At 45.4% G+C, this 25,247-nt stretch overlaps 3 protein-coding genes across 23 annotated transcripts in view; 1 reads left to right on the top strand and 2 right to left on the bottom strand.

Annotated features, from left to right (window-relative positions):
* madd (MAP-kinase activating death domain) overlaps positions 1-1,575 on the top strand; it is a 42,801-nt gene extending 41,226 nt beyond the window's left edge. For 14 of the 21 annotated variants that reach the window (XM_056413501.1, XM_056413500.1, XM_056413499.1 and 11 more), the window contains one exon: positions 87-1,575. In XM_056413501.1, the coding sequence (XP_056269476.1) occupies positions 87-200 (114 nt within the window). In that variant the 3' untranslated portion in view covers positions 201-1,575. The remainder of the gene's footprint in view (positions 1-86) is intronic. The other 7 variants (XM_056413511.1, XM_056413516.1, XM_056413513.1 and 4 more) reach the window with 1 other exon arrangement.
* A 2,469-nt stretch (positions 1,576-4,044) lies between these two features.
* bbox1 (butyrobetaine (gamma), 2-oxoglutarate dioxygenase (gamma-butyrobetaine hydroxylase) 1) lies at positions 4,045-19,733 on the bottom strand. Its single transcript, XM_056413522.1, has 8 exons — positions 19,620-19,733; positions 18,325-18,753; positions 15,670-15,784; positions 7,179-7,377; positions 5,740-5,845; positions 5,430-5,626; positions 4,846-5,012; positions 4,045-4,547 (listed from the first exon to the last, which is right to left on the bottom strand). The coding sequence occupies exons 2-8, from the start codon at positions 18,718-18,720 to the stop codon at positions 4,387-4,389; spliced, it is 1,341 nt and encodes a 446-aa protein (XP_056269497.1). The 5' UTR covers positions 18,721-18,753; positions 19,620-19,733; the 3' UTR covers positions 4,045-4,386.
* A 1,318-nt stretch (positions 19,734-21,051) lies between these two features.
* On the bottom strand, positions 21,052-23,810 carry fibinb (fin bud initiation factor b). Its single transcript, XM_056412573.1, has one exon. It carries the CDS (start codon positions 23,357-23,359, stop codon positions 22,736-22,738), a length of 624 nt encoding a protein of 207 aa, XP_056268548.1. The 5' UTR covers positions 23,360-23,810; the 3' UTR covers positions 21,052-22,735.
* Positions 23,811-25,247: the final 1,437 nt, after the last annotated feature.

Genomic DNA, 25,247 nt, shown 5'->3' with positions numbered 1-25,247 from the left:
AGAGGGTCAGAGGGTCAGAGGGTTGGGGGGTTAACGTCCCTTCGTGGTCCTTCTCCTCTTCATTGGTCATTTCTTTCCCTCCTCAGGCTCATCAGATCTGTTACTCCGTCCTCTGCCTCTTCTCCTACGTGGCGGCAGTGAAGGGGAAGGAGACGGATGGGAAACCCAAGACTCTGTCCCCGAGACCCCTTCCGAGCTAGTCTCCCCCCCCTCATGCCTCTCTTAATTGAAACGGCACCTCGGCTCTGAAACCCAGAGACGTCCACTCTCCTGTCAGCACACCTCCCTCCTGTGACCCCCCCCCCCCCCCCCAGGCCTCCGGACCCTTTTCTACAGCGCGTTGCCGTGGTTACTCCGTGGTGTTTGTGTAAATACTTCCAACCGGCTCGCTAAATGTTTGCCTGTGACGCCTATCGTTCCCCACCGCCGAGACCCCGTTTGGGGGAGGGGGGGGGGGGGTCGAGTGCACAGCCTCGACATTCACTACAGATTAGCCCCGCCCCCTCCCCTGCCTCCATTTGAGTTATTCTGTGATTATGTGGTTCCAGTCCGTCCAAGTTTAAACTGGTAAACAGCCAGAGACCCTCCTCTTCCTCCGCCTCTTCAAAGTGTTTGAACCCCAGAGGTTCTGCGTGTTCTCCGATGTCCCCGCCGGGTTGACATGACTGTTGTATCCTGTGAAACGTCTCGTCTGTGTTCTGCTGTTATCCATTGCATGTTACTCTGAGGATGACAAATAAATATTATATATATATATTTCTATATATAGTATTTATTTAATATATACATATATTGACTGTACAAAAAAAAAGAAGAAGTTCCGACCTGTTTGCTAGATGTGCAATACTTCTGAGTAGTTCTGTTTCCTTGAGTGGCTCCACAGGGTGAAGGATGGATGAGTTGTTGTTTGTTTATTTTGCTCAACGTACATAATGACCAAGTGGATATGACGAGTTTGACTGTTTTTAAGAGTTCGTCTTTTTAAAGGTCGCATGGAATAGAAAACCGCTGCCGTCTGTGGTGCAAACAAAGAGAAACCCAGCGGCCACCAGGGGGCGCTGTTGGTCCCTATTATTATATTAATCCATCCTTTTTTAATTTCCGTGTAAAGGATCATATTTCATGTGGAATAACAAATGTGAAATCCTCATGTCGAGTTTAGAAAGTACAAACTGTGAGAATGAGACTCTAATGCAGAACATTTTACTTCAATAAATACTTAGAAATAACTAAATTCCCCATAAACAATGCGGCGTAACTCCATCAGCAGCCAGATAAAAAGACTAATTAGTTTTTAACCATCACAGACTGGAGGAGTTCCTCAGCAGCAGTTTTCTTCCTTGTTTGTTCCGTGATCGTAAACAACAGCTGTGTGTGTGTGTGTGTGTGTAGAGCAGCAATATATCGGTCCAGTTATCTCACTGGAAGAAGTTTATCTTTGATTCCGACATGCTTGTGTCTTTAGTGATTTAACTGTGCAAAGGAAAACAATCAGTCCGATATTCAGAAGGTTCCGTTTCCGCTGATGAATATATTCTGAATAAATAATATGCGTAGAAGACCAAACGCCCTCCAGCTGCTTCTCCATGTGTTTCTTTGTGTTGCGACTCGTCTGTCGTTGCCGCGGTAACCAGGCATAAGTATCCGCGTTTGAAAAGAGGGAAATGAGGAGAATGTGTTCAGCTCTAGCAATATAATAAAGTTATCGCAAATAAAGCTCACGGTCTCTTTGTGAAGAAGAGGTGAAGAGTCTTCATCGAACACCTGCACATCAAAGTATTCTGACTGACGGGTTTTTCTTTTTTTTATGCATCCGAGAGTTTCAACTTTTTCATGGCATACTATGGGATGGATTTGATGCTTTTCACGACTACAATATTACTTTTTATGACGCTGACTAAAGTCTTTTCTCATACTGTACGATGACCAAGTCGAGTCATTTTATACAACGCTAAAGCACAATTTATCCTCTGGGCTTTAGTCTGTAGTCATTCCACCTCCCTGACCTTTGACCTCACATCAGATCAGGAACAACTGAGCTGGTTGGATGGATATAATTGAGCATCATCTGTATAACAATGAGCGTTTATGGAGCGTTTCCTGATATTTCCCAAAGGAAGCACACAAGGTAAAAGTGGTCCAAGCACAGAACCTTGTGGAACTCCGTGATCATTATGTTCACCACGGCTGTTCTCTAAATCCTGACTGAAACTCCTCAAATAAACTGACGATGTAGAAAGTTACACAACTGGTGTGCGACTACTTTCTCAAGGCTCTTGGCGAGGAAGAGGAGGTTAGAGATCGGTCTGGGTCCAGAGTGTCTTCTTCGGGAGAGGTTCTGCATCTCGGATCCTCAGAACCCGTGGGGATGGAAGCAGGAGGCTCGACACAGGGACATGCAGACCAACCCGGTGTTTATTTCACCAACACGTATCAAACATGAGTCATTGTGGACCTGACACACCTGCCACTGACCTCCACCAGTACAGGTAACTCCGCCCCCTTCACCTCCACCACAAGAAATAAAACATGTTCCCAGAACCCACAGTGGTTCATTAGGAAGTAAACGTCTTTGTTATTATTATTATCTAATCTACATGAGTCTCAAGGCGACCTTTAACTGCAGCTCCACTTCCTTTGTTTAGGCACAAGATTGAAAAGGAGAGGAAGCGAGGACAACACTTCACTCCCTCGCCTCCTACTTCCTAGATGCAGTAACAGACCCGGTGAATGAAAGCACAAAAGGTCAGATGGTGATTGTGTGAAGGATGAATAATAAGCAGATATTTTAAGGCCGCCAGGTTCTCCTTAACTATAGATATGTGAATGATTCTCTTAAAAATATATATATAATATACATATATACAGGACTCTCAGAAAATTAGAATATTGTGATAAAGTTCTTTATTTTCTGTAATGCAATTAAAAAAACAAAAATGTCATGCATTCTGGATTCATTACAGATCAACTGAAATATTGCAAGCCTTTTAATATTGCTGATTATGGCTTACAGCTTAAGAAAACTCTAAAATCCTATCTCATAAAATTAGAATATTTCCTCAGACCAAGTAAAAAAAAAGATTTATAACAGCAAAACAAAATCAAACATTTGAAAATGTCCATTAATGCACTCAGTACTTGGTTGGGAATCCTTTTGCACGGATTACTGCATCAATGTGGCGTGGCATGGAGGCAATCAGCCTGTGGCATTGCTGAGGGTTTATGGATGCCCAGGATGCTTCAATAGCGGCCTTTAGCTCATTTGCATTGTTGGGTCTGGTGTCTTTCAGCTTCTTCTTCATAATACCCCACAAATTCTCTATGGGGTTCAGGTCAGGGGAATTGGCAGGCCAATCGAGGACAGTAATGCCATGGTCAGTACACCAGTTACTGGTGGTTTTGGCACTGTGGGCAGGTGCCAGATCATGCTGGAAAATGAAATCCTCATCTCCATAGAGCTTTTCAGCAGACGGAAGCATGTAGTGCTCTAAAATCTCTTGGTACACAGCTGCATTTACTCTGGACTTGATGAAACACAGTGGACCAACACCAGCAGCTGACATGGCTCCCCAAACCATCACTGACTGTGGGAACTTCACACTGGATTTCAAGCAACTTGGATTTTGCGCTTCTTTAGGTCTTACCCTCCTGATGGAGGGTGTCAATGATGGTCCTCTGGACAGCAGTCAGATCAGCAGTCTTCCCCATACTTGTGATTTAGTTTACTGAACCAAGCTGAGTGTTTGTCAAGGCTCAGGAAACCCTTGCAGGTGTTTCGAGTTAATTAGACAATTCAAGTGATTTGTTTAATACCCTACTAGTATACTTTTTCATGATATTCTAATATTTAGAGATAGGATATTTGAGTTTTCTTAAGCTGTAAGCCATAATCAGCAATATTAAAAGAATAAAAGGCTTGCAATATTTCAGTTGATTTGTAATGAATCCAGAATGCATGACATTTTTGTTTTTTTAATTGCATTACAGAAAATAAAGAACTTTATCACAATATTCTAATTTTCTGAGACAGTCCTGTATATAAAATATACTATATATTATATATATAAAAATTATATATAATATATATATATCATAATGCACAATATCACAGTGGCTGTATCAGAACAATTCCTAAAACCTTGATCCAAAAGTAGAGCGCTTTACATCTTATCGTTGAATCATTGCCGTTTGTTTTACGTTGGTCGGCTTCACCTAAACATACGGAGACATGAAAAAGCCTCCACGCTCTTACATCGTTGCGTTGCCTTCATGAGCGTCGTCCGTCGGAGCTCTCGGCCCGTCGCCCGACCGTTTAAATCATCGTGGAAGGGCAAACGATCAAATTCACCCCGCAGGTTGAAGCCGTTTAAGACACGCCTCCTCGGCTCAGGCGTTCCCGTGAACCGATTGGCGGAGGATCCGGAGGCGGGACATCACCTCGTCCCAGTCCAGGTAGGCGCCCTCCAGGTGGCGCGGCTGGTCCGGCCGGCTCCGGTAGGAACGCCGGCTGTGCAGCAGACGCCAGTTATCGAAGGTCAGCACGTCGCCTGCGATGCAACAACAACAACAACAACACATCAGTAACCAGGAAGAATCGGAGGTGGATTTCATTCGATCCGGAGTTCAGTGTGAAATTTGATTAAATTAAAAGTTCATGAGAAAACCCTACACCGTGATTTTGTTTAGAGGGCGACGCCCACTCAAGGTCACTCGAGGTCATTTGATGAGACGACATCGACTTCACGCCCGAGTCGCTCTGATTCGGAGGGCTTTAAAAGATACACTTCCCGTTTCCTTTGTCTGGCCACGTTGCATCATGGGAGTTTTCGGGAGGCGCTCACTGACCTGCCGCCAGCCCGTAGGTCACCGTGTTCTCCGGCCGACTAAAGAGGTCCACGAAGGCCCTCAGAGCCCGGTAGAAGGGCTGGACCCGGTCCACCGGGAGGTCCAGCACCGAGTCTCGGGTGGCGTTGTTGAGGTTTATCCTCAGGACGCGGCCCTCGGCGTCCACTCTGCGAGGAAGAGGAAGGAGGAGGAGGAGGTCAATTAGTCATCAATTCAATTATGAACATTATTTTGTTCCATTTCTTTCACCCAGAAAGGATTTGAAGGCGTCTTTTATCTACTGGACACGTTAAATAAATATCAACCAATCGTTTATTTTTAATGCTTTAGTTGCACTTTTGGGATCTGAATCAAACGGTCGTGAGAACTAAATAAATTATTATCATTACTGGTGGTTTATTACGTGATTTCGCCGGCGACAGGGAGAATATTGTGCCGTAATAACTCCGGCCAGCAGAGGGCGGCGTCCCATTTCAAATCGCACACGCAAACTCCTCCGAGTCCATTTCTTTCTTCCTCTTCTTTCAGCGGCCGTCATTCGGATCTTTGCGCGGCGCGTGAGGGCGAGGCGGCGGGCGTCTTACTCGATGACGCTCTTCTTGGCCTGCAGCATGAAGTCGCAGTAGTCCGTCCCCGTGTCGGTGAAGTCCACCTGGACCGAGGCCAGCGTCCCGAAGGCCTCGGGGTCTTCCCTCCGCAGCAGCTCGGCCGCGTGGAAGCCGTCCACTATCTCGCTCTCCCCCCCTTCCTCGGCGCTGCTGATGCAATGCAGCAACTGCACCTACACACACACACACACACACACACACGTGCTTGTTTCTTACACCTAATGAGGACTCAAAACGCCAGGCGGGACACGAGGGCGCGAGTGACCTCATGTTTGGTTTTACTCACTCCGGGTGCGGCGTGCAGCGCCGGGTAGTCGGTGTGGAGGCTGAGCTTCCCCGAGGTGTACGCCACGTTGTTCGCCATGGGCTTGTCCTGGACCTGCCACGTGGGCCTGAAGACAAAGACGACAGTCACACACACACACACCGCTCGTCCATTATTGCATTTGGGCTTTGGGAGGATACACGGCGACGATAAAAAAGAAAGAACGGACGAGACGATGTAACCGTTGTGGGGGATCTGAGGGAGCGAGGGATGGGGGGGGGGGCATCTGTTAAGTAGAAAACTTCTCCTGGACGCAGTCGAGCGCTAATGAGGTGAGGTTCTCCTCCGCGTCGGGCTCGGAGCTGCTCGGGTTTCTGAGCTCATGCGCCGCCTCGGTTCTGACCGAGTGCACCAGGTGATTCCTCTGGCTCAGAGAAAGAAGGAGAAGGAAAAAGAGAAGACGAAAAAAAGGAAAGCTGGAATGCGCGAGGTTGTTTTCGCCGTCTCTACGTCAACGTGATGCAGTCCGGTGTGATGACAGAATCTAATCGTCACCATGGAAACCAAATTAATCGAAGCGTACAGATAATTGACCAGTGGGGACTTTTTCTTTCCCCTGGAGGAGGGATGTAAATAAAATGTATTTGAACTAAACCGCTCTCTGGGCTCAGCTCCAGCTGAAAGGGGATCTGTGGAAACGACCGCCGCTCGGCCTCTAGCTTTATCCTCTAGCTCCTGCCTCTATCTTTAGCCTCTAGCTTCGGCCTCTAGCTCCTGCCTCTATCTTTATCCTCTAGCTCCGGCCTCTAGCTCCTGCCTCTAACTTTATCCTCTAGCTCCGGCCTCTATCTTTAGCCTCTAGCTCCGGCCTCTAGCTGCTGCCTCTAGCTTCGGCCTCTAGCTCCTGCCTCTAGCTCCGGCCTCTAGCTCCTGCCTCTAACTTTATCCTCTAGCTCCGGCCTCTATCTTTAGCCTCTAGCTCCGGCCTCTAGCTCCTGCCTCTAACTTTATCCTCTAGCTCCGGCCTCTATCTTTAGCCTCTAGCTTCGGCCTCTAGCTCCTGCCTCTAACTTTATCCTCTAGCTTTAGCTCCAGCCTCTAGCTCCGGCCTCTCGCTTTAGCTCCAGCCTCTAGCTCCGGCCTCTAGCTTTAGCCTCTAGCTCCGGCCTCTAGCTTAAGCTCCAGCCTCTATCTCCAGCCTCTAGCTTTAGCACCGGCCTCTAGCTCCAGCCTCTAACTTTAGCTCCGGCCTCTAGCTCCGGCCTCTAGCTCCGGCCTCTAGCTTTAGCCTCTAGCTCCGGCCTCTAGCTTTAGCCTCTAGCTCCGGCCTCTAGCTTTAGCCTCTAGCTCCGGCCTCTAACTTTAGCTCCGGCCTCTAGCTTTATCCTCTAGCTCCGGCCTCTAGCTTTATCCTCTAGCTCCGGCCTCTAACTTTAGCTCCGGCCTCTAGCTCCCCTCACCCGTAGAACGTTAGCCGGAGGTAGCCGATCCTCTCGGCGAGCCTGGCCACGACGCCCGGCTCCGCCGCCGCCCCCTTCAGGTGGACGACGCCCACGCGGCGCAGCGCCGAGAGCCAGTCCAGCGCCGCCTTGTCGTCGCGCAGCACGTCGTGGTAGTCGGCGGCGGGGATGCGCAGCGTGGAGTCCCAGTGGGAGCGCTCTGAAACGGGAGACGGGGAGTGTTGCGTCATCTTAAACAAACACACACAAATTAATTAAAGCCGCACACACACACACTTCACTTTGTTTGACTTAAAAAGCGTAAAATAAACTTTTGTGTCAGCTTGTTGAGTGAAAACCTGCTCTTAAATAAATCATAACCGTTTAATTAATTAACAGGATATTGGCAGCACACACATGTTTATTCACAAAGGTGTGCAGCAGCAGAGCGACGGCACAAAACATTTTCCACACGGCACAACTTTAAGAACACACACATATACATACACACACACACACCCCTCCCCCGAGATGATGGAAACAAAGTTGAATAATGTGCGGTAGGAGCTGTCTACTGAGAGGCTGAGAAAATAAATCAAGCACACACACACACACACACACATAAAACACATCATGCAGCAGTTTTTTCAAGCTTGAAAAGAAAAGATAAAATATTAGAAGCTAATTGAGCTAGTATCAAAAAATAATCTAATTCACTTCTAAATTAATTGTTGCTCCGCCGTCTCCATTGGCAACGGTACAAATTAAAGTCTGCTCACTTGAAGATGAAAAACCCAGATTTCAGTCGTTTGTCAGACAAGTGGAAAGAAAAGGAAAAAGAGAAACCCTCCCACTGCTCTGCAGCCAGCTGGCTCGACTCCTCTTTTCCGTCTCCAGTGACTTCCACAGAAACAGCTGCTAGGTGCATCGCAGGAGGAGGAAGACGAGGAGGAGGACGGCCCAGGTGAGGAGCGTGTGTACCGACAACTTCACACAAAAAACAGAAGGTCGCAGACGAGACCCGGAAGGTCGCGAGGCCTCCCAGACTAGACTCCGAAGGTCGCGAGGCCTCCCAGACTAGACCCGGAAGGTCGCGAGGCCTCCCAGACTAGACCCCGAAGGTCGCGAGGCCTCCCAGACTCCGAAGGTCGCGAGGCCTCCCAGACTCCGAAGGTCGCGAGGCCTCCCAGACTAGACCCCGAAGGTCGCGAGGCCTCCCAGACTAGACCCCGAAGGTCGCGAGGCCTCCCAGACTAGACCCCGAAGGTCGCGAGGCCTCCCAGACTAGATCCCGAAGGTCGCGAGGCCTCCCAGACTAGACCCCGAAGGTCGCGAGGCCTCCCAGACTAGACCCCGAAGGTCGCGAGGCCTCCCAGACTAGACTCCGAAGGTCGCGAGGCCTCCCAGACTAGACCCCGAAGGTCGCGAGGCCTCCCAGACTAGACCCCGAAGGTCGCGAGGCCTCCCAGACTCCGAAGGTCGCGAGGCCTCCCAGACTCCGAAGGTCGCGAGGCCTCCCAGACTAGACTCCGAAGGTCGCGAGGCCTCCCAGACTAGATCCCGAAGGTCGCGAGGCCTCCCAGACTAGATCCCGAAGGTCGCGAGGCCTCCCAGACTTTCCGAAACAAAGCGGGAAATCAGAAACTGGTGCAAAGGTCAACCCTGAAAGTTACAATAGCTCTCGACACGAGATCCAGATATTATTTAGGTTTACTTCCTGCACTTCTCCCCCACCTCAAGTCCAAAAGGAAACTGGACACTTTGCAACAGATGACACGTCTCCTTCAAAGACATGGAGTTCACTTCCTGGTACTTTGTCGTGGATCTTTTTAAATGTGTGTAAAACGAGTCTGATAAGATGCAGAATCCCCCAGGTCTGCCACAGTGGCTTTTCAGATGAGGAAACCCATCCCCCCCTCTCTCTCTCTACCCTCTCTCTCTCTCTCCACTTATCCAGAGAGCTTTTGTTTCGACTTGCATCGCAGATCTCAGATCTCAGATCAGCCGAGGGCAGGAACAACCTTTTTGTTTTCGGGTGACAGAATGAGCGTAAACGATTGGGTTGATACTCGGTGACATGACATCTGGCTTTATTGATCCAGAAACGTCACTAAAATAAAGTACTTCACTTTAGATGTTGGGCTACTTTATAATTCTGTTGTACCGTTTATGCCAATGCAGTAAATCCATCAAAACAATTTAACAGATTAAACCACCAAACGGGAGACATATAGGACCCGTATTTAATAAAAACAATCCAAATGCTTAAAACACACTTTAATACTAATGTGTATTAAAGTACACAACGGTTTCAACGCAGAAATTTTACCCGAAATAGTATTCTCATTCCACAAGTCTTTAACTTTGTATTTAAGTATAAGCTCCGCCCACTTCTCTGCCCACCAAGTGAAGAACAAAGCTCCGTGGTTATTGGTTGTTAAACTTTAAAGACGAGAAGAGCGTGTTTTCATTGCCGAGTGGATGAAAGCCGGAGTGGCAACACATTTGCACCGGGCTGGTTTTCATATCGATTCATCAACAGCTCAAAACATGCGAGACGTGTCGTTTCTTCTGGGAGGATTGGGAATGCGTCGCAGTAACTGAAGGAAGGTAAATGTTTGTTGGTCCTTGATGGCCTTCAAAACAAACTTTTAAAGTGAGAAGTTTCCGAATCAATTTGACTTTCTTTAACCAGACCCTCTTGAGTCCATTTCAAAATTAATAAAAGTAAACTCCTAGTTATATTTCACACCAGTAGTATTAGCGAGTCCCCTTTTTGCCAACTTACACTCGAGGCTTTCAGCGTTCCTCAAAGCCCCGAGCGGGGGGGGGTCCGACTCGCCAGAGAAACAAACAATCCGCTCATCATCATCAGCTTTCTGTGCAGTCCGATGGAAAAAAGGTGGTGAAATCCTCAAAAAAAGACGACAAAGAGGATTCAACCCAAATGTAATTGATCCGTGAAGAAATTACAGGCATGATGAAGAAGAAGAAGAAGAAGAAGAAGCGTGATCTTTGTGGGTGGAAATAGGGACATTTGTTGAAAGGAGGCCTGATTTCTGTGACGTGTGGAAGCTGGAGCGGTTTGACAGATCGGAATCTAGCAGCCATGAAAATCTCCTTTAGACTAACAAACGTTTACCGCTCGGCTTCCTCTCATTCCTCACGTCGATGACGTCCGCGTGAAGCGGAACGCACAACTTAATGTGTAAAGACTTCAGTTTAAAAGGTGAAGAATAATACAAATGTCAGGAAAAGTTAACGAGGGATCTGAGATCCTAAAAGCTTTCGGCAGATCGCGGAGACCAAACAATAAAGAAAAAAGGTCTTTAAACTCCAGTGACATCATTTAAAACGATCCCACAATGCACCATTTCCTGTTTCCTTGACAGAAGGTCCTTGGAGGGGGGGGGGGGGGGGGGCACACAGACATCAGAGATCCTCATGAAGAACTCCTCAATAAAACATCTCTTGGATTCATTTGATAAATCGGTCCTTTTCGAGTCTCCTGAGATTTCTCCTACTTGTGTTCATGAAACTTCTGGACTGTCACCGTGTTGAGGAAGCAAGGAAAGGAAACCAAGAACCAGAACGAGAGGCCGTCTCGTAAAGCCCTCTCTCTCTCGGAACACACTCGTATCCTGAAACTCGGCCTTCATTATAATCTCGGCTTTAAAGTTTTGGGACGCCAGATGGGGGATAAAGTCTCTTCAACCGTCATTTTGATACCAACTCTGAACCCGGTCAGATTTGGTTTCGTCTACAGACAAAAACACACAGTCACCAAGTTCAGTCTGATGACAAGAAGATTAAAATCTACTTTATTAAACAGCCACGTCCGTCTCATCAGAACCACGGCCCGGCCAATGGGAGGCCGGACCGTGACACTCGGGACCATCGGTACAAACGTGATGCAATTCCGACAACGAGTGAAGCAAATGAGCCGATGAGAAGTCGTTACGTCGTCACGAGACTCAAACGCTTCGCTCAATAAGAGTTTATGAAAGGAAGACGAGATGTTCAGAAACTGAGCCGGTGGAGAAGTGAGAGAGAAACAACCGGGAGAGCTTCCACAAAGTCACGAAAAATACATTTCACATCCCTCGGTTAAATACCAGTCGCATGAAATTAGTCATGATTCCCTCCCGGACTAACTAAACATGACAAGCACAACATGGGGGGAGCCCCCCGCCCACCCCCCCGAGACGATGACATGGCTCAAATATGAAAAGCATCTGGCGGGCGTTTGCGTAAATCACTGGCGGAGTTATCGGTGAAGGAGAGAGTCGCCGTCGATAAGGTCGCAACGAGAGTCCAAAACTATTAATGTGACAAACTGCTGGAAAATAATTGTTACATGCGTCATTGTAGAAACAATATTTAACTGACGGGGGAACTCTTTGGTTCTTAAAAGTGAAGCCGATGCTGAAGTGCGATACACTCGCTATCGCTCCACTGACCACCAGGGGGCGACTCCTCTGGTTGTATAGAAGTCTATGCTTCTTGTGTTAAAGCTGCATTCTCTCTCCTGACCAACAGGGGGCGACTCCTCTGGTTGTATAGAAGTCTATGCTTCATGTGTTAACGTTGCATTTTCTCTCCTGACCACCAGGGGGCGACTCCTCTGGTTGTATAGAAGTCTGTGCTTCTTGTGTTAAAGCTGCATTCTCTCTCCTGACCAACAGGGGGCGACTCCTCTGGTTGTATAGAAGTCTATGTAGTGACTCGACTTCTCTCTTGATGTATTCCCTCAGTAAACATTGTAAACATGAGTTTATGTCTCAGTCTCTAGTTTCAAGTCTTCTTCTATACAGCATGATGTCATCATTTAGGACATTATGGTCATTTAGAGTCAAACACCCATTAAGCAGGGGACGCTTTAGGGGCGGAGCTTACTCTGATTATTGACCGCTGTCATTTAGCTCCAACGTTTCGTGTCACTTCGGGTTGCAAAGAAACTAGATGGCGGCGGCCATGTTACTGATCTTCAAAACGTACGTTTGTAGACCATCGAAAGTCGGGATACCCGTTTTGGTTACAACGGGCGTCCTGGGCTATGAGAGTCTCGGCAGAACATTCCTTCACAATTGCTGCAGCTGAATGATTTATAGGTGCACTGCATGGTTTTAAGGGAGCGCGGAGGTCTGAGCGAGGGCTGCCGTGAAGCCAGCGGTCACGGCGTGATGTTGTGGTCGGGGAGGGTCGGCCAGCACTGGGCAGAGGTCTCATGAGGAGATCCTCCCACACCGAATCCCCCCCGGGCAGACAGCCGAGGAAAAAACATGTTCAGTTCATTAGAACACCGTGGGGAACACCAACTCGGGAAGCAGCCAGGCACAGATGAGCGTCAGCCGGGTTTACCGTCAGCTGTGCTGTGAACCAACGGAGAGCCGGGGTTCTAGTCCAGGGCTCCTTCTAGACTTCTCACCGGGGTAGAAGCATTTGTAAAAGCACAGATCTCAGATCAGTCCAACCTTGGTGTTGACGATCACAGTCGACCCTAACCAAAGGTCTATCCTAAGCCTCACCAAAGGTCTATCCTAACCCTAACCAAAGGTCTATCCTAACCCTCACCAAAGGTCTATCCTAACCCTCACCAAAGGTCTATTCTATTCCCTAACCAAAGGTCTATCCTAACCCTCACCAAAGGTTTATCCTATTCCCTAACCAAAGGTCTATCAATGACCAATCTATAGAGTGTCAGAATATTACCAACTGTCCGTTGGGATATTAAGAGACTTATGGAGATGTTTGTAAAAGCTCAGAGACACCGGGCAGCTTGAGGTTACATTCCTGGTTGCACACACACACACACACACACACACACACACACACACACACATCCATTCGGCTCCCGAAGGAAAGGAAACACAGACAACGGTGAGCTTGTGTTTCGTAAGAACATGCAGACGTGTTCTTGAAGCCCTCACTCGTAAATACGTTTTCCATATGGAATAGGGGGGGGGGGGTCTGAATGAGACTCCCATTTATACAGATGTCCGCCTTCCAGACACATGTGCAAGGACGATAAACTAAAAAGATGGTCCCGGACCACATGGCCATCCGGCTACAGCGGACATTAAAGTGAGAAACCGAAAAGCAGATGTGAAGGTCTTCCAGTATCACGAAATATAAAGGGTCCTCGTCCATGTCTCACTCCGGTTAATAGCTGCCGCCGAACTACATACCGGCGGTTTGGAGTTGCGCAACGCCCTGGAAACGGTAAAAAGCAGTAGAGCAAACATTAGCCGGACATTATGAGCGGGGGAGGTGTGTAATATCCCCACAGCTCCAATTTTCATATTGACCTCCAAGTGTCCCGCGAGCGCTCCACTTTCCACTGCCGAGAGCGCTTCAACAGGCGCTCGGCCCGCCGGAGAGACGAGGCCGCGCGGCCTGGAAAAAAGGGAGTTCAAACCGTGGCCCGCGCTCCGGAAGAGTGACCGCCACGGAGGAGTGAAAAGGAGCGAGAAGAGGAGTGGGGAGAGGAGCAGGAAGAGGAGATGAGTGGGAAGAGGAGCAGGAAGAGGAGCAGGAAGAGGAGCGGGAAGAGGAGCGGGAAGAGGAGCGGGAAGAGGAGCAGGAAGAGGAGATGAGTGGGAAGAGGAGCGGGAAGAGGAGATGAGTGGGAAGAGGAGCAGGAAGAGGAGATGAGTGGGAAGAGGAGCGGGAAGAGGAGATGAGTGGGAAGAGGAGCAGGAAGAGGAGATGAGTGGGAAGAGCGGGAAGAGGAGCGAGAAGAGGAGTGAGGGCTGTTCTTCATCCATCTTTTTTTTCGGTGGAATTTTAGTCAAGAGGATATAATTAAACCCAGACAGTCTGTGTGTGTGTGTGTGAATATATGTGTGTGTGTGTTTAGAAAAAAACTCTTCCATATAATGAACATCTGTCAGTAAATTCTTATGAGGGGGGGGAGATCTGTTTACACTTCAACATGAATGGAGGAGTTATGCAACACACACACACACACAGGTCCAATCAGTCAGGACCAGGAGCCTCTCAACCCTGTGGGTCCTTCAGGACCGTGTGTGTGTGTGTGTGTGTGTGTGTGAACGTTCTGTGAGATGAGTTCTCTTTCCAGTCTTTAGAAGAAAAGCTTCCTGAACAACAGCGAGAAAGAAAATGTGTTCGAAGAGTTTTCCTCCTGGAAAAACTTCCCAGAGAAAATGTGGTTTCAAATTACAAATAAATGTCTTTTTATTTGCCCTTTCTAGACGATTAAAACACAAAACACACCTGAATTAAACAACTGTGATGTTGTCCAGTCATTAAAATAACACTTTTACAAAAAGTGGATTACACATCCAAAACAAAAAGCGATAACGGGATATCTGCAAAACGGACTTTAAACTCATTATGAAAAATTAACGTACAAAAAAGGTAAAATGTCACACAAACATTTCTCAATCAACTTTCTAAAGTGGTTCCAGTGGAGAGAAAATATGAAAATTGGATCCGCTTGTATTTTCCCACACATGACAGAATGTGGTCGTTCCCATTTTGCCGTTCTAGGAATCTAAACCGATGACACTGATTACTTCAACATGTTTCTGCGGCGAAGAGACGAGCGAGCGAAGGACAGAACGCCGAGTCAGACATTTACAGTCGAGCGACGCATCGCAATCAACTTCCATGAACTAAAGACGACGCTGGGAACGGGTTAAATACACATGAAAAAAACATCGACGACTCCCAGACCGAACGACGACGGGGTAGAGACCTGTCAATCACCTTGTAGCCCCGCCCCTAAAGCATGTTAGACTCTAAATGACAATAATGTACCATAATCACGCTGTATAGAAGAAGACTTGAAACTAGAGACTGACATAAACTCATGTTTACTGAGGGAATACATCAAGAGAGAAGGAGGCATTATATGGACTTCTATACAACCAGAGGACTCGCCCTCTGGTGGTCAATAGAGAATACAGCTTTAACACATGAATCATAGACTTCTATACAACCAGAGGAGTCGCCCCTGGTGGTTAGTAGAGAGAATGCAGCTTTAACACATGAATCATAGACTTCTATACAACCAGAGGAGTCGCCCCCTGGTGGTCAATGGAGAGTATTCAGCTTTAAGACATGAATCATAGACTTCTATACAACCAGAGGAGACACCCCCTGGTGGTTAGTAGAGAGAATGCAGCTTTAACACATGAAGCATAGATTATATACAACCAGAGGAGTCGCTCGTTCATCCCGTTAATTCAGAGACGGCTGCGTTGTGATTCATGGGCTCCTATCAAATAAAAGCCCATCTCTTTGATCAACGGGGTGATCAATTATAAAGTATTGATCAGTCTCAGACCAGTCTAATCAGCGAGGGCCTTTTCGTCAGCGGTTTGATAAGCATTATGTGTATTAATTTTATATTTAGTAGGATAGCATCAACTACGTACGCATTATAAATACATTTGGGGAGGAGGCCTCCCCACCCCGTTACACGGATTTATAAAATGCCGACTTATTCCGTAAAGTTTAAACGTAACAATATTAAAGGCGGACTCACCGTTGAGGAAAAGCTCTTCTTTCAACGCTCGCCTGGCGGAAGCGGAGAAGCAGCGTTTCTTCAGCCACTTGGCGTGAAACACGCTGGCGTGCCGGTCGGGCCACGAGACGGACACCTGTCGAGAGACACGAGCGCTTACTGATCACCGATTGGCAACCTTCGCTAAGCCCCGCCCCCCCGAGCCCACACTGATGCGTTTAAAGGAAATATCCAGGATGTCTACATGAACAACAGAAACACGTGAACTACACGGTCTGTTCATGAAAACTCGTATTTGGCTACGGTAATTTATTATAACGTTATTATGACGCGTTTACATGTAATCACGTAAAATGTAGCGTCGGTGAGGAATCCAGCTGTTTGAATGGGATGTTTTCACAACAACACAAACAGATATTACTTTTGCCGCTTTCACTAAGCAGCTTATGCTATAGCATTAAAACTACAAATGACAAGATTTGTTTCAATCCATAAAAATACAATCTGTTATTTCCTAACCGTTTAAATTGTGTTTTATGAAGTATAAAAACACGATAACTTTGCTCTAGTCATTTTAAAGGATAGCATTTAGAGGTTTCTCCTTGTTTGTAACGTCTTCAGAGTGATTTAAATGATTCATGAATAGTCTGGAGCCGTGTAGACCCGCTGACTCATCAAAAACAAATGATCTGTCAACATGATCGGCGGCAAAAAAAGTGTTCAGGGATTATAAATTACCTAAACCGGCCTAAAAAATAAGAAAAATGTGAAATGCATTAAAAGAAATCATCTAAAAAAAAGCGTTCAGGGATTATAAATCCACTAAACCGGCATAACAAATAAGAAAAATGTGAAATGCATTAAAAGAAATCATCTAAAACAAACTGTTCAGGGATTATAAATTCACTAAACCGGCCTAAAAAATAAGAAACATGTGAAATGCATGAAAAGAAATAATGTAAAAAAAAGTGTTCTTCCCAAATTAAAAAATATATTGGATCTGTATGTCGTATATCCGCTTATTCAAACCTGTGTGTTTTGTTGGTTTTGGCTCGTGCAGACATCTAATCTTGCCGGTGGACTCGAGGGCTTAAAGGTCAGATTGAAAGTGACCGTGTTTACATGCATTCGAAAAACTGGCTTAGTTGGACTGAAATCGAATTATCCGTTTCATGTAAACACCTTTGTTCGACTATGTGCGGTCCGACTACGATCCGATTAACACCCCTGGATAACTCGATCCGATCCGGTTGATAATTCGACTATCGCGGCATGTAACGGTGAATTGGATTAGGAACTGGACTTTGTGTCTTTGCGCATGCCTGAGATCCCGACGCCCTCCTCCCTCCCTCCCTCCCATGTCGTGACCCGGAAGTCGAAAGAGACGATAAGTTGTCACTGCCGGGAGCCTGGCCGGCAGAAAACAAACAAACAACGCCAATAGCGCCATTTGCATTCGCTGTACTCCTATTAACATCATGCAAGAATAGTAGAGGGATGTAGCTTCGCCTTGCTCTCTGTTCGCCATCTTTCTCGAAATGTTGATGTTGTTGTTGTTGGTTGTTGTTGGTAGTGAAGAGGTCAAGCGGAAATGGCTGTATCACCACGAGTTGTAATGAAAACAGCGCCGCCTATCGTATCGGATATGACATGCTTTCAAAGGCCAATGATTCGAATGACTCACTGCCATGTATATTGGGATAACAGCAGATCCCCCAAAAGATAGCATAGTCCGACTAAAGAAAGATTCGAATTATACCATCACGTAAACGCACTGAGTGTGTTTCTGGCACAATTCGATTTTAGAACCTCAGTTTTATCGCCAGGCCGTTGTCCTCAACACAGCCACAGTGTGAATGCCTACTTCTAGTTAACAGGAGGAAGTTTCATGAAACTTTCCCACAGAGTGAAATACAAACAGTTTCATTAATACGTGTCATTTATTACAGCAATGAAGCGATGGGTTCAGAAATAGTGGAATTTTGGCTTTTAGTTGTGATTAAGTGGCCGAAAATGAAGCGTTTGGTCTGTGAAACATCGGAAAATAATTCCTTAGAGATGCTATTAGATGCCTAAGAATGACAATTATGAAATGGCTTTAATGCAAGAGAAGGGAAGGCAGACAATTCCTCTGTTTGAGAAGATCAGACGGTCAAATAATTGTCTTTTCTTTCTTGGAAAAAGACGGCGAATAGATTATCAAGACAACTGCTGACTAATTTAAATAAGTAAATTGATTTATCAGCCGATCGTTGCATCTCTCATGTCTTTAAACCAAACCCGGAGAAACAGCACATTGAGCTGCTTTCTGTGTCAATTCTCAACGTCAGAATCTCAAATAGGACCATAACTCAAATATACAACCCCCCCCCCCCCCCACCCAACACACACACCCCACCCCCCCATCGTAGGTGACCCTGAATGGGCCCCTTTACTGCAGCACAGACCAGACACACATTTGACCATCTTCCATAGTGAGGCTGCACTTCATGAGCGTGTCTATTTGGGTACCGTGAGAAGAGATGGGACGCCAAACCAATCATAAGAAGCTAGTTTCCTTCAAAAATGAAACCTTGACATAGTTTGATTCATTGCTCACGGGCTACATTTCACAAATATATTTTGTGTGTCAATGCAACCAATATGTGTATTATTATAATCACAGTAAAACGATACCTTGTTGTCATCGGTGACCTCCACGGCGTCGACCCCTATGTGGACGTCGAGTTCCAACATCAACAGCTTCCGGGCCTGAGCAGAGTCCAGGGTGCACAGCGGACACGGGCAGTTGTCTCTCAGCCAGGTGAACGGGTACAGGCTGTGGCCTCCGTCCTTCCACTCCACCTCCACCATGCGCTCCTCGCGCAGAGCGCGGACGCTCCTCACCGAGTGTCCGGCCCCGGGGAGGGAGGCGGAGCTCAGGGTCTGCTGCCCGCGGAGCTGCAGCGAAGTCAGGCAGGTGGGTCGCGGACTTGCAGCCCGTCCTGGTTTACGCCAAACCCTCAGGGGCCGGCACGCCATCGCAGAGGTGCTCCTCTGCAGGGCGCGGCGCAAAAATATACTCGTCCACATTTCAGCCAACGATGCGTCTCCAGGTCAGAAACTCTGTAGATAATGAGAAAGGGAAGCAATACAATTTTTAAAAAGCTGTGTTATAAATATTATTTGGAGGGACCTATTCAACAAGAATGTGATTATGTCACAGTTGTCAGGATATAAACTGTATATGACATGTAATTAAACTGCACAAATGGGAAAAAAGGTTAAATAATACAGCAACTTAAGAGTTTAATTCTGATTCAAATTCATTTGAGAAGCAACATGTTGGTCCTCATTCTAAGCTGATCACCTTACGGCAGGCTAATCGATTATGTAAGCTAAAACTCGATTATATTGTTTTATATTAGTGTTGTCAATCCCAAAGTGATGTCATCAAATGTCTCGTTTGTCTGACCAACAGTCCAGAACATATTCAACTCATTATAATGTTGAGACAAGGAACAGCAACAAACTGTCACATATGAAAAAAAGGTACATTATAATGTGAATCAATCAATCAGTACAGATGCTAATTAATCACAAGTGTAGCAGCCTTTGCACAACCCCTCAAAAAACACTTAATTCCAGTTTCCCTTGAAATGACGTCACCTAATGGCACATACGGAGGACGTTGCCCATTAAAAACAAACGGGAAACATATATAATAAGAGAGTGAATCAACAACCTACATCACAAACAGCAGCTCTTTGTTTTCAAACTTAATTAAAGAAAAGTAGCTTTTTTTTCTAAGCCGAAGCTAGTTTACGTAAATATATATCTAGATATAGATATACCTATATATCTATAAATATAGTGCGCTTACATCACACTTTTAGTTTCAACGCGTACCTTCCTTCACAGCCGGCTTCCCCCGGTTTGCTTGCATTAAAGTGACATTAAAATAAAACCGGCCACAAAGTGTTTAAAGTTACCCGTTTGTAACTGGAGAGTTGTGATGAGGCTGCTTCTTCTTCTTCTTCTTCTTCTTCTTCTTCTTCTTCTTGTTTTTCTCCTTCTTCTTCTTCTACTTCCCCACGAGCGTCGCCTCCGTCAACAAAACGGAAGTCGCTGTGAGCGCGCGAGGATAAGAGGGCGGAAGTAGTTGAAAGGTTGATCCCCCGGGGTGACGTCACCACCGCGAGCGCACGACCGTTGCCCCAGTTACCACGTCACTCGCCGCCGACGGGTGAACGAGCGGCGGTGATAGAGAAGGACTAAAGATGGCGGCGCCCCGCTGTTATGGGCTCGTCGAGTGAGATAACGTTTTAGTGTGTATCATCACCGTCGTTATACATTTTAAGGTGTTAAAAATGGCTGAATAGCATTGAAACACAAGGAACAACGTTAACAATGAACCCTTGATGAGTGATGCCCACTCTAAATAAATATTTCTGTCAGTCATGGACGAAAATCTGACGTTACTCCTGAATTTATTAAAATGTAAATGATATATCAGCATCTCAAATCTTAAAAAATATAAACCCCATCTCCAAATTTACCAATAATAGAAGTAACGCAAATTAAAGTTACAACTCAGTCAGCTTCTGCAACACATTGACTAACAACAACAACAACAACAACAATCCAGATCAAGCATGCTGTCCACTTCCATGTACACATAGAGAGGAAGAGAGATATTACAACATGAATAAATGCACATATTTTAGCTGGAATTTAGTATTTTTAGGACTCAAGTATTTTCTCTTTTATTTATTTTTTTATAGCAGAACAAATCCAGTGTCCATGACCTCCGTCATGGATCCATCATGGAGGCTGGATGTACCCGAAGGCACACAATGTTATGTCAACCAGTGAATGATAACCGTAATCACCAATGGATTCAAAGGATCTAACAAAGGTCCACATTTGTTTGACAATCTGTGTTGAGGAAAGTATTGTTTATAATAATGATGATAATAATAATGTGTTAATCCAAAATATGACTAGCTGTCGGCATTCCCCTCTCGTGTAAACACACCACATGGCGTCCCCCATGTGTTTCCTGTGTCCTTTGTCAGTGGGCTCAAAGTATCACAAGTCGAAACATCGGTAAAATAACGCGAGGTCAAAGGATCACCCCCCCCCCAAAAGAAAGTCATCTTGTTTGCGAGGTGCTCAAAAACCACACGTCCTCGTAAAAACATATCAACAACTTGCTTTCCGTCGTTTCATGGTCGACCACAGGGCCCGTGTAGCCTGCGGCCGGCCTCAAAGCCTCGTAAAGGGCCACTTCGTAATGACGGAGCACGTGGTCACGGTCACATCCACGGGGGATTCAAAATGAGGAATGTTTATCAATCAATATCTCGTAATATCGACCATTTCATGTTTCTGTAAAAACGAAATAATAATCAAACGTGCAGCGACACTTCAAAACACAAACTGTTTATTTAAGAAGACACAGAACCGTCCGATTAGTGTCGGACGTGGACGTCCTCGAGTGCTGCCTGCAGTCTTACCCGCCAATGATTTTACAATCTCGCCTAGTTACACAAAGAATATATATATATATTTTATATTTATATGCGGCTCGGTTTCAAAATGCTATATAAAAACGATGAAAACATTAATATTGGTGGGTTTCTTTTTTTGGGGGGTTGTAATAAAAAATATGGGCACTCACAGTATTTTACGTATTTCTTATAACACTGTACATGTTCCAAGAGTATACAGCCTGTGCAGAGCAGCACAGTTTAAAGGCCACACACACACACACACACACACACACAACAGTTAAGAATTGTGCTGCCGGCCTATAAAAAGCTTTTTTTTAAATGACAAAAAGATAAAAAATCTAAATGGTTCCACATGTAAACATTCTCTGATATGCTCAGAAACATTCATCCGACGACACAAATTCACGCCCGGCTTTAGTGCGACGTGACGACATACGAACAACTCATTTATCCAACTTTTTAAAAGGGTCAAAAATAAACCAAGCAACATTTTTTGGGGGGAAAAAAAGCCTTCGTCTGAGCTGATGGTTCCTGTTCTCGCTGTTCTAATCTGCTGACTCACATTCAAAGCCGTTGTTTCACACGCACACATTTACACACACACACACACACACCAGGTGAACTCTGTGCACTTACCAAAAATGACCATACCCCCATTGTGTGTTTGCGTGGCGTGTACATTTACCTTAGAGATATTGCAAAAACACTGATATGATTTTATTTGCATCAATATGATGAAGTTCTTTGATTTGTTTGAAGTTTAGTTTGAGGTGTCATCTAAAAAAAGAATATAGATATATAGTTTTCTCCAGAAATCACCATATTATCAAATAAAAATGCAATTGAAGTGAATGTGAGAGAGGATATCATCCATATCCTCGTTGTCTATTCATAACAAGTACGATGTCATTAAAAACTACAACACATTTTCTTTCTTACTTCCTACCAGTATATTTTAGTTTTTTAAAAAACATTATACCTTCACAGAGATGAATGCCATCAATGGAATTTGTTCGTTCTGGAATCTGGACCACATGAGCACAATATCAACTAAAAAAATAATAAAAGCTGTTCTGATACATAACAGGACCGTGAGAATGTGGAATAATGAGGGGTGGATATTGTACGTAAGTGGTAAATCATCAGATTACCAAATGCAATGGGGTAATATGTGGTGGGTGGGGGGGAGGGGGGCTTTTTTGGTAATGGAGCTTTGGTGAAATGTCACATGACCTGGACGCATACATCCCTCTCCACCCTGAAAGTAAAGCACTCATCACTAAGAGTTGTGTTTATTGAACATATTTGGATTGCATTTAAGTATGTTTCTTCTTTCCTATTAAAAGTCAAATGTAAGATATTTAGGCTATTTTTTTTTTTTTTTAACCACTTCTCTAGAGAATATGATTTATTTGTAATGCAAGTGAACTGGCCCTTTAAATTGTGTTTTTATCCCTAATATAACTACACTTGTTTGTATTTGTTGTTACCCCCTTCTCTCTCGTGCTCACACACATTAATCCCTAAACATTTTTTTTTTTAAATTATAAGAAAAAGTCGCTACTGCAAAGTGCGGGGGGGACTACTTTCTCTCAGAACTTCATGTATTCGTTCTTCAGCCGGCTCAGCCTCGTGCCGTGGCTGCGGATGATCAGCGACAGGAGCTCGTGCTTGTCCTTCAGTCCCACGGAAATGTCCACCGTGTCCTTCAGGACGTCCCGCGTGTGCACCACCATGCTCAGGAAGTCGTCGTTGAGCCGGTGCTCCTCCTTCAGGTCGCTCTCCTGGCTCTGCTTGAACTTCACCTCCAGCTCCAGCAGCGACTTCTCCGAGCTCGTGAACGCCTCGCCGATCTGCGCCGTCTCCCTCCGCAGGTACCTCCCGTAGTTGTCCTCCCCGTCCAGGTCGAAGGAGATGCTCTTCCCGATGCCCTCCAGGACCCGGGCCGAGTCCTCTATCTGCCGCTTGATGATGGTGAAGTCGTCCTGTATCACGGCGTACTGGTCCTCGTCGAGACCGCACTTGCGCTCGTCCGTCATCTTGAAGAGCATCTGGCACTTCTCCGGGTCGTCGTTGTCCTCGTAGTCGCCGTCCGGCACGAAGTAGTGATGAAACGTGCCGTTGGACATCTCCGGCTGTAACGGTCCGCGGAAGAACGCTCCGCACGTCGGCAGCGATAACATCCCGGCACACAGGAGCCAGTGAAGGGCAGCCATTGTGCTCACTTTGTCCCCCAACACAAATACACACTCACGAATAACAAATGAGCTTTTTAATATATATAATATATATAGATATATATATATAATTTAAAAAAACCTTATATCAGCGGAAAAAGTGTCCCACGTCTTGACGGACTATTTTATCCGCAGCGGAGTCATTTCAATCAGGTTTAAACGTCCAAACTGCGCAGGGAAATTGAGGCTTCAATATCCTTTTTTAGTCCAAACAAAAGATTTGTAAAAAGTATATATTGTTTTCAACAGCCTCACTCCTTCTTCTTCTCCTTCTCCTTCTTCTTCCGTTAACCGAGACTGCCAGCGTCCATCGCTACCGGTGAAATAAATGTATGAACGTTTCGTGGAAACAGCCGGAGCTCAGACTCCCGACTTCGCTCGGTGCCGCGAACGCAACATCTGGAGGTCTCAAGAGCCGGGCTCCGGGGTCTTGTGTGTGTGTGTGTGGGTGTGTGTGTGTGTGTGTGTGTGGCTAATAATACACCTCTCTGCTTCTCTCAGATTACAGCCTCCTCCGTCCCTTTAAAAAAGAAGGGGGCGCTGCCTTCAGCCAAACCGTTAAAAGCGAAGCAGAGACCCCAGTGTTAATCCACGTAAAATAATGGTTAGAGAAGTTATGAGAATTACCTTATTTTTTTAGATGTAAACACAAAGTGTGGCCACGTGGATGCGACCTAAAACGCAACCATCTCTGTAATTTCCAGTGCTTTGATTTCCTGATACTACATCCATAGTTATTTAACTAAATTATATGGTATTACCATATTTATTCAAATAAAAGATCTGAATACTTCCACTTTATCCCTCCCGAACAGTTGAAACGCATCAAAGAATAGCATTTGGAATTGGATTTTAAAAAAGGTTTAAATTGCTTTTTATTGTATTTGTCGCTGGCAGCAGACAGACTATAGGAGCCGAATGCAGAGGACATAAAAGCGTGTTCGCTGAGCTTCTTTTTAAACACACACTTGACCACCTGTTCTCAAGTCGCCCGCCATGGCGTCAAATTACAGGGCCGGCTCACTTGAAAGGAAGTAAATACACGTGACGGCCGGGTAGTGAGTCAGAAATCTTCTGTTTCAGTTCGGACCTATACTTTGTCCGTAATTCTACATTTTGCTGCCCTAATTATAGTTTCAGCTTCTTGGGAAACACAAACAAAAAATAAGGTTTAAAATGTGTTTTAAACCTGAACCACCAGCAAAGTGTTAACATGTGATTTTCTATCTCGAGACCTCAGAGTTAATCTAATTTACTTTTTTTTTTTTTACAATTCCACTCAACGTGCAAAAATGTTTCCAGTGGAAACGGCAAAGACGTTACACCATCACCTTCCTCCTCCTCCTCCTCCTCCTCCTCCTGCTCTTATTTTTCCACTGAGTGAGTTGTTCGACCTGCGTGAGTGAAATCTTGAGCAGAGCAGAGTTAAAGTGGTTTAACTTATTCAAATATATACTTTAAAATAAAAAAGGGTAGAGCTAATGAAACTAATAAGGTGAAATTAATCATTATTTGAGATAATAGGCCATTTTTCTATTGAGACAGTTATTATTTTAAGACGCGATGGCATTTTTTTTGGATACCAAGTCATTCCTTCGAGATAATAAATCCTTATTTTGAGATGCTTACACATTATTTGGAGATATTAAACAATATAGTTAGAAAGTAATCTTTTTTTTTAGTTACAAAGTAATTTTTTTAGATACTTACACATTATTTGAATTTATTAAATAAATGTATCTTTGTGTGTCGTTGTGTGTCTTTGTGTGTCGTTGTGTGTGTTGTTGTGTGTCTTTGTGTCTTTGTGTGCCGTTGTGTTTCTTTGTTGACGCAGTGAAACGTGTTTTATGAGCTGTAAACTAAATGA

This window comes from Pseudoliparis swirei, chromosome 4 (genome assembly GCF_029220125.1).
Source record: "Pseudoliparis swirei isolate HS2019 ecotype Mariana Trench chromosome 4, NWPU_hadal_v1, whole genome shotgun sequence".
Taxonomy (NCBI): Eukaryota; Metazoa; Chordata; class Actinopteri; order Perciformes; family Liparidae; genus Pseudoliparis; species Pseudoliparis swirei.
This window is presented reverse-complemented; position numbering and strand designations above follow the sequence as displayed.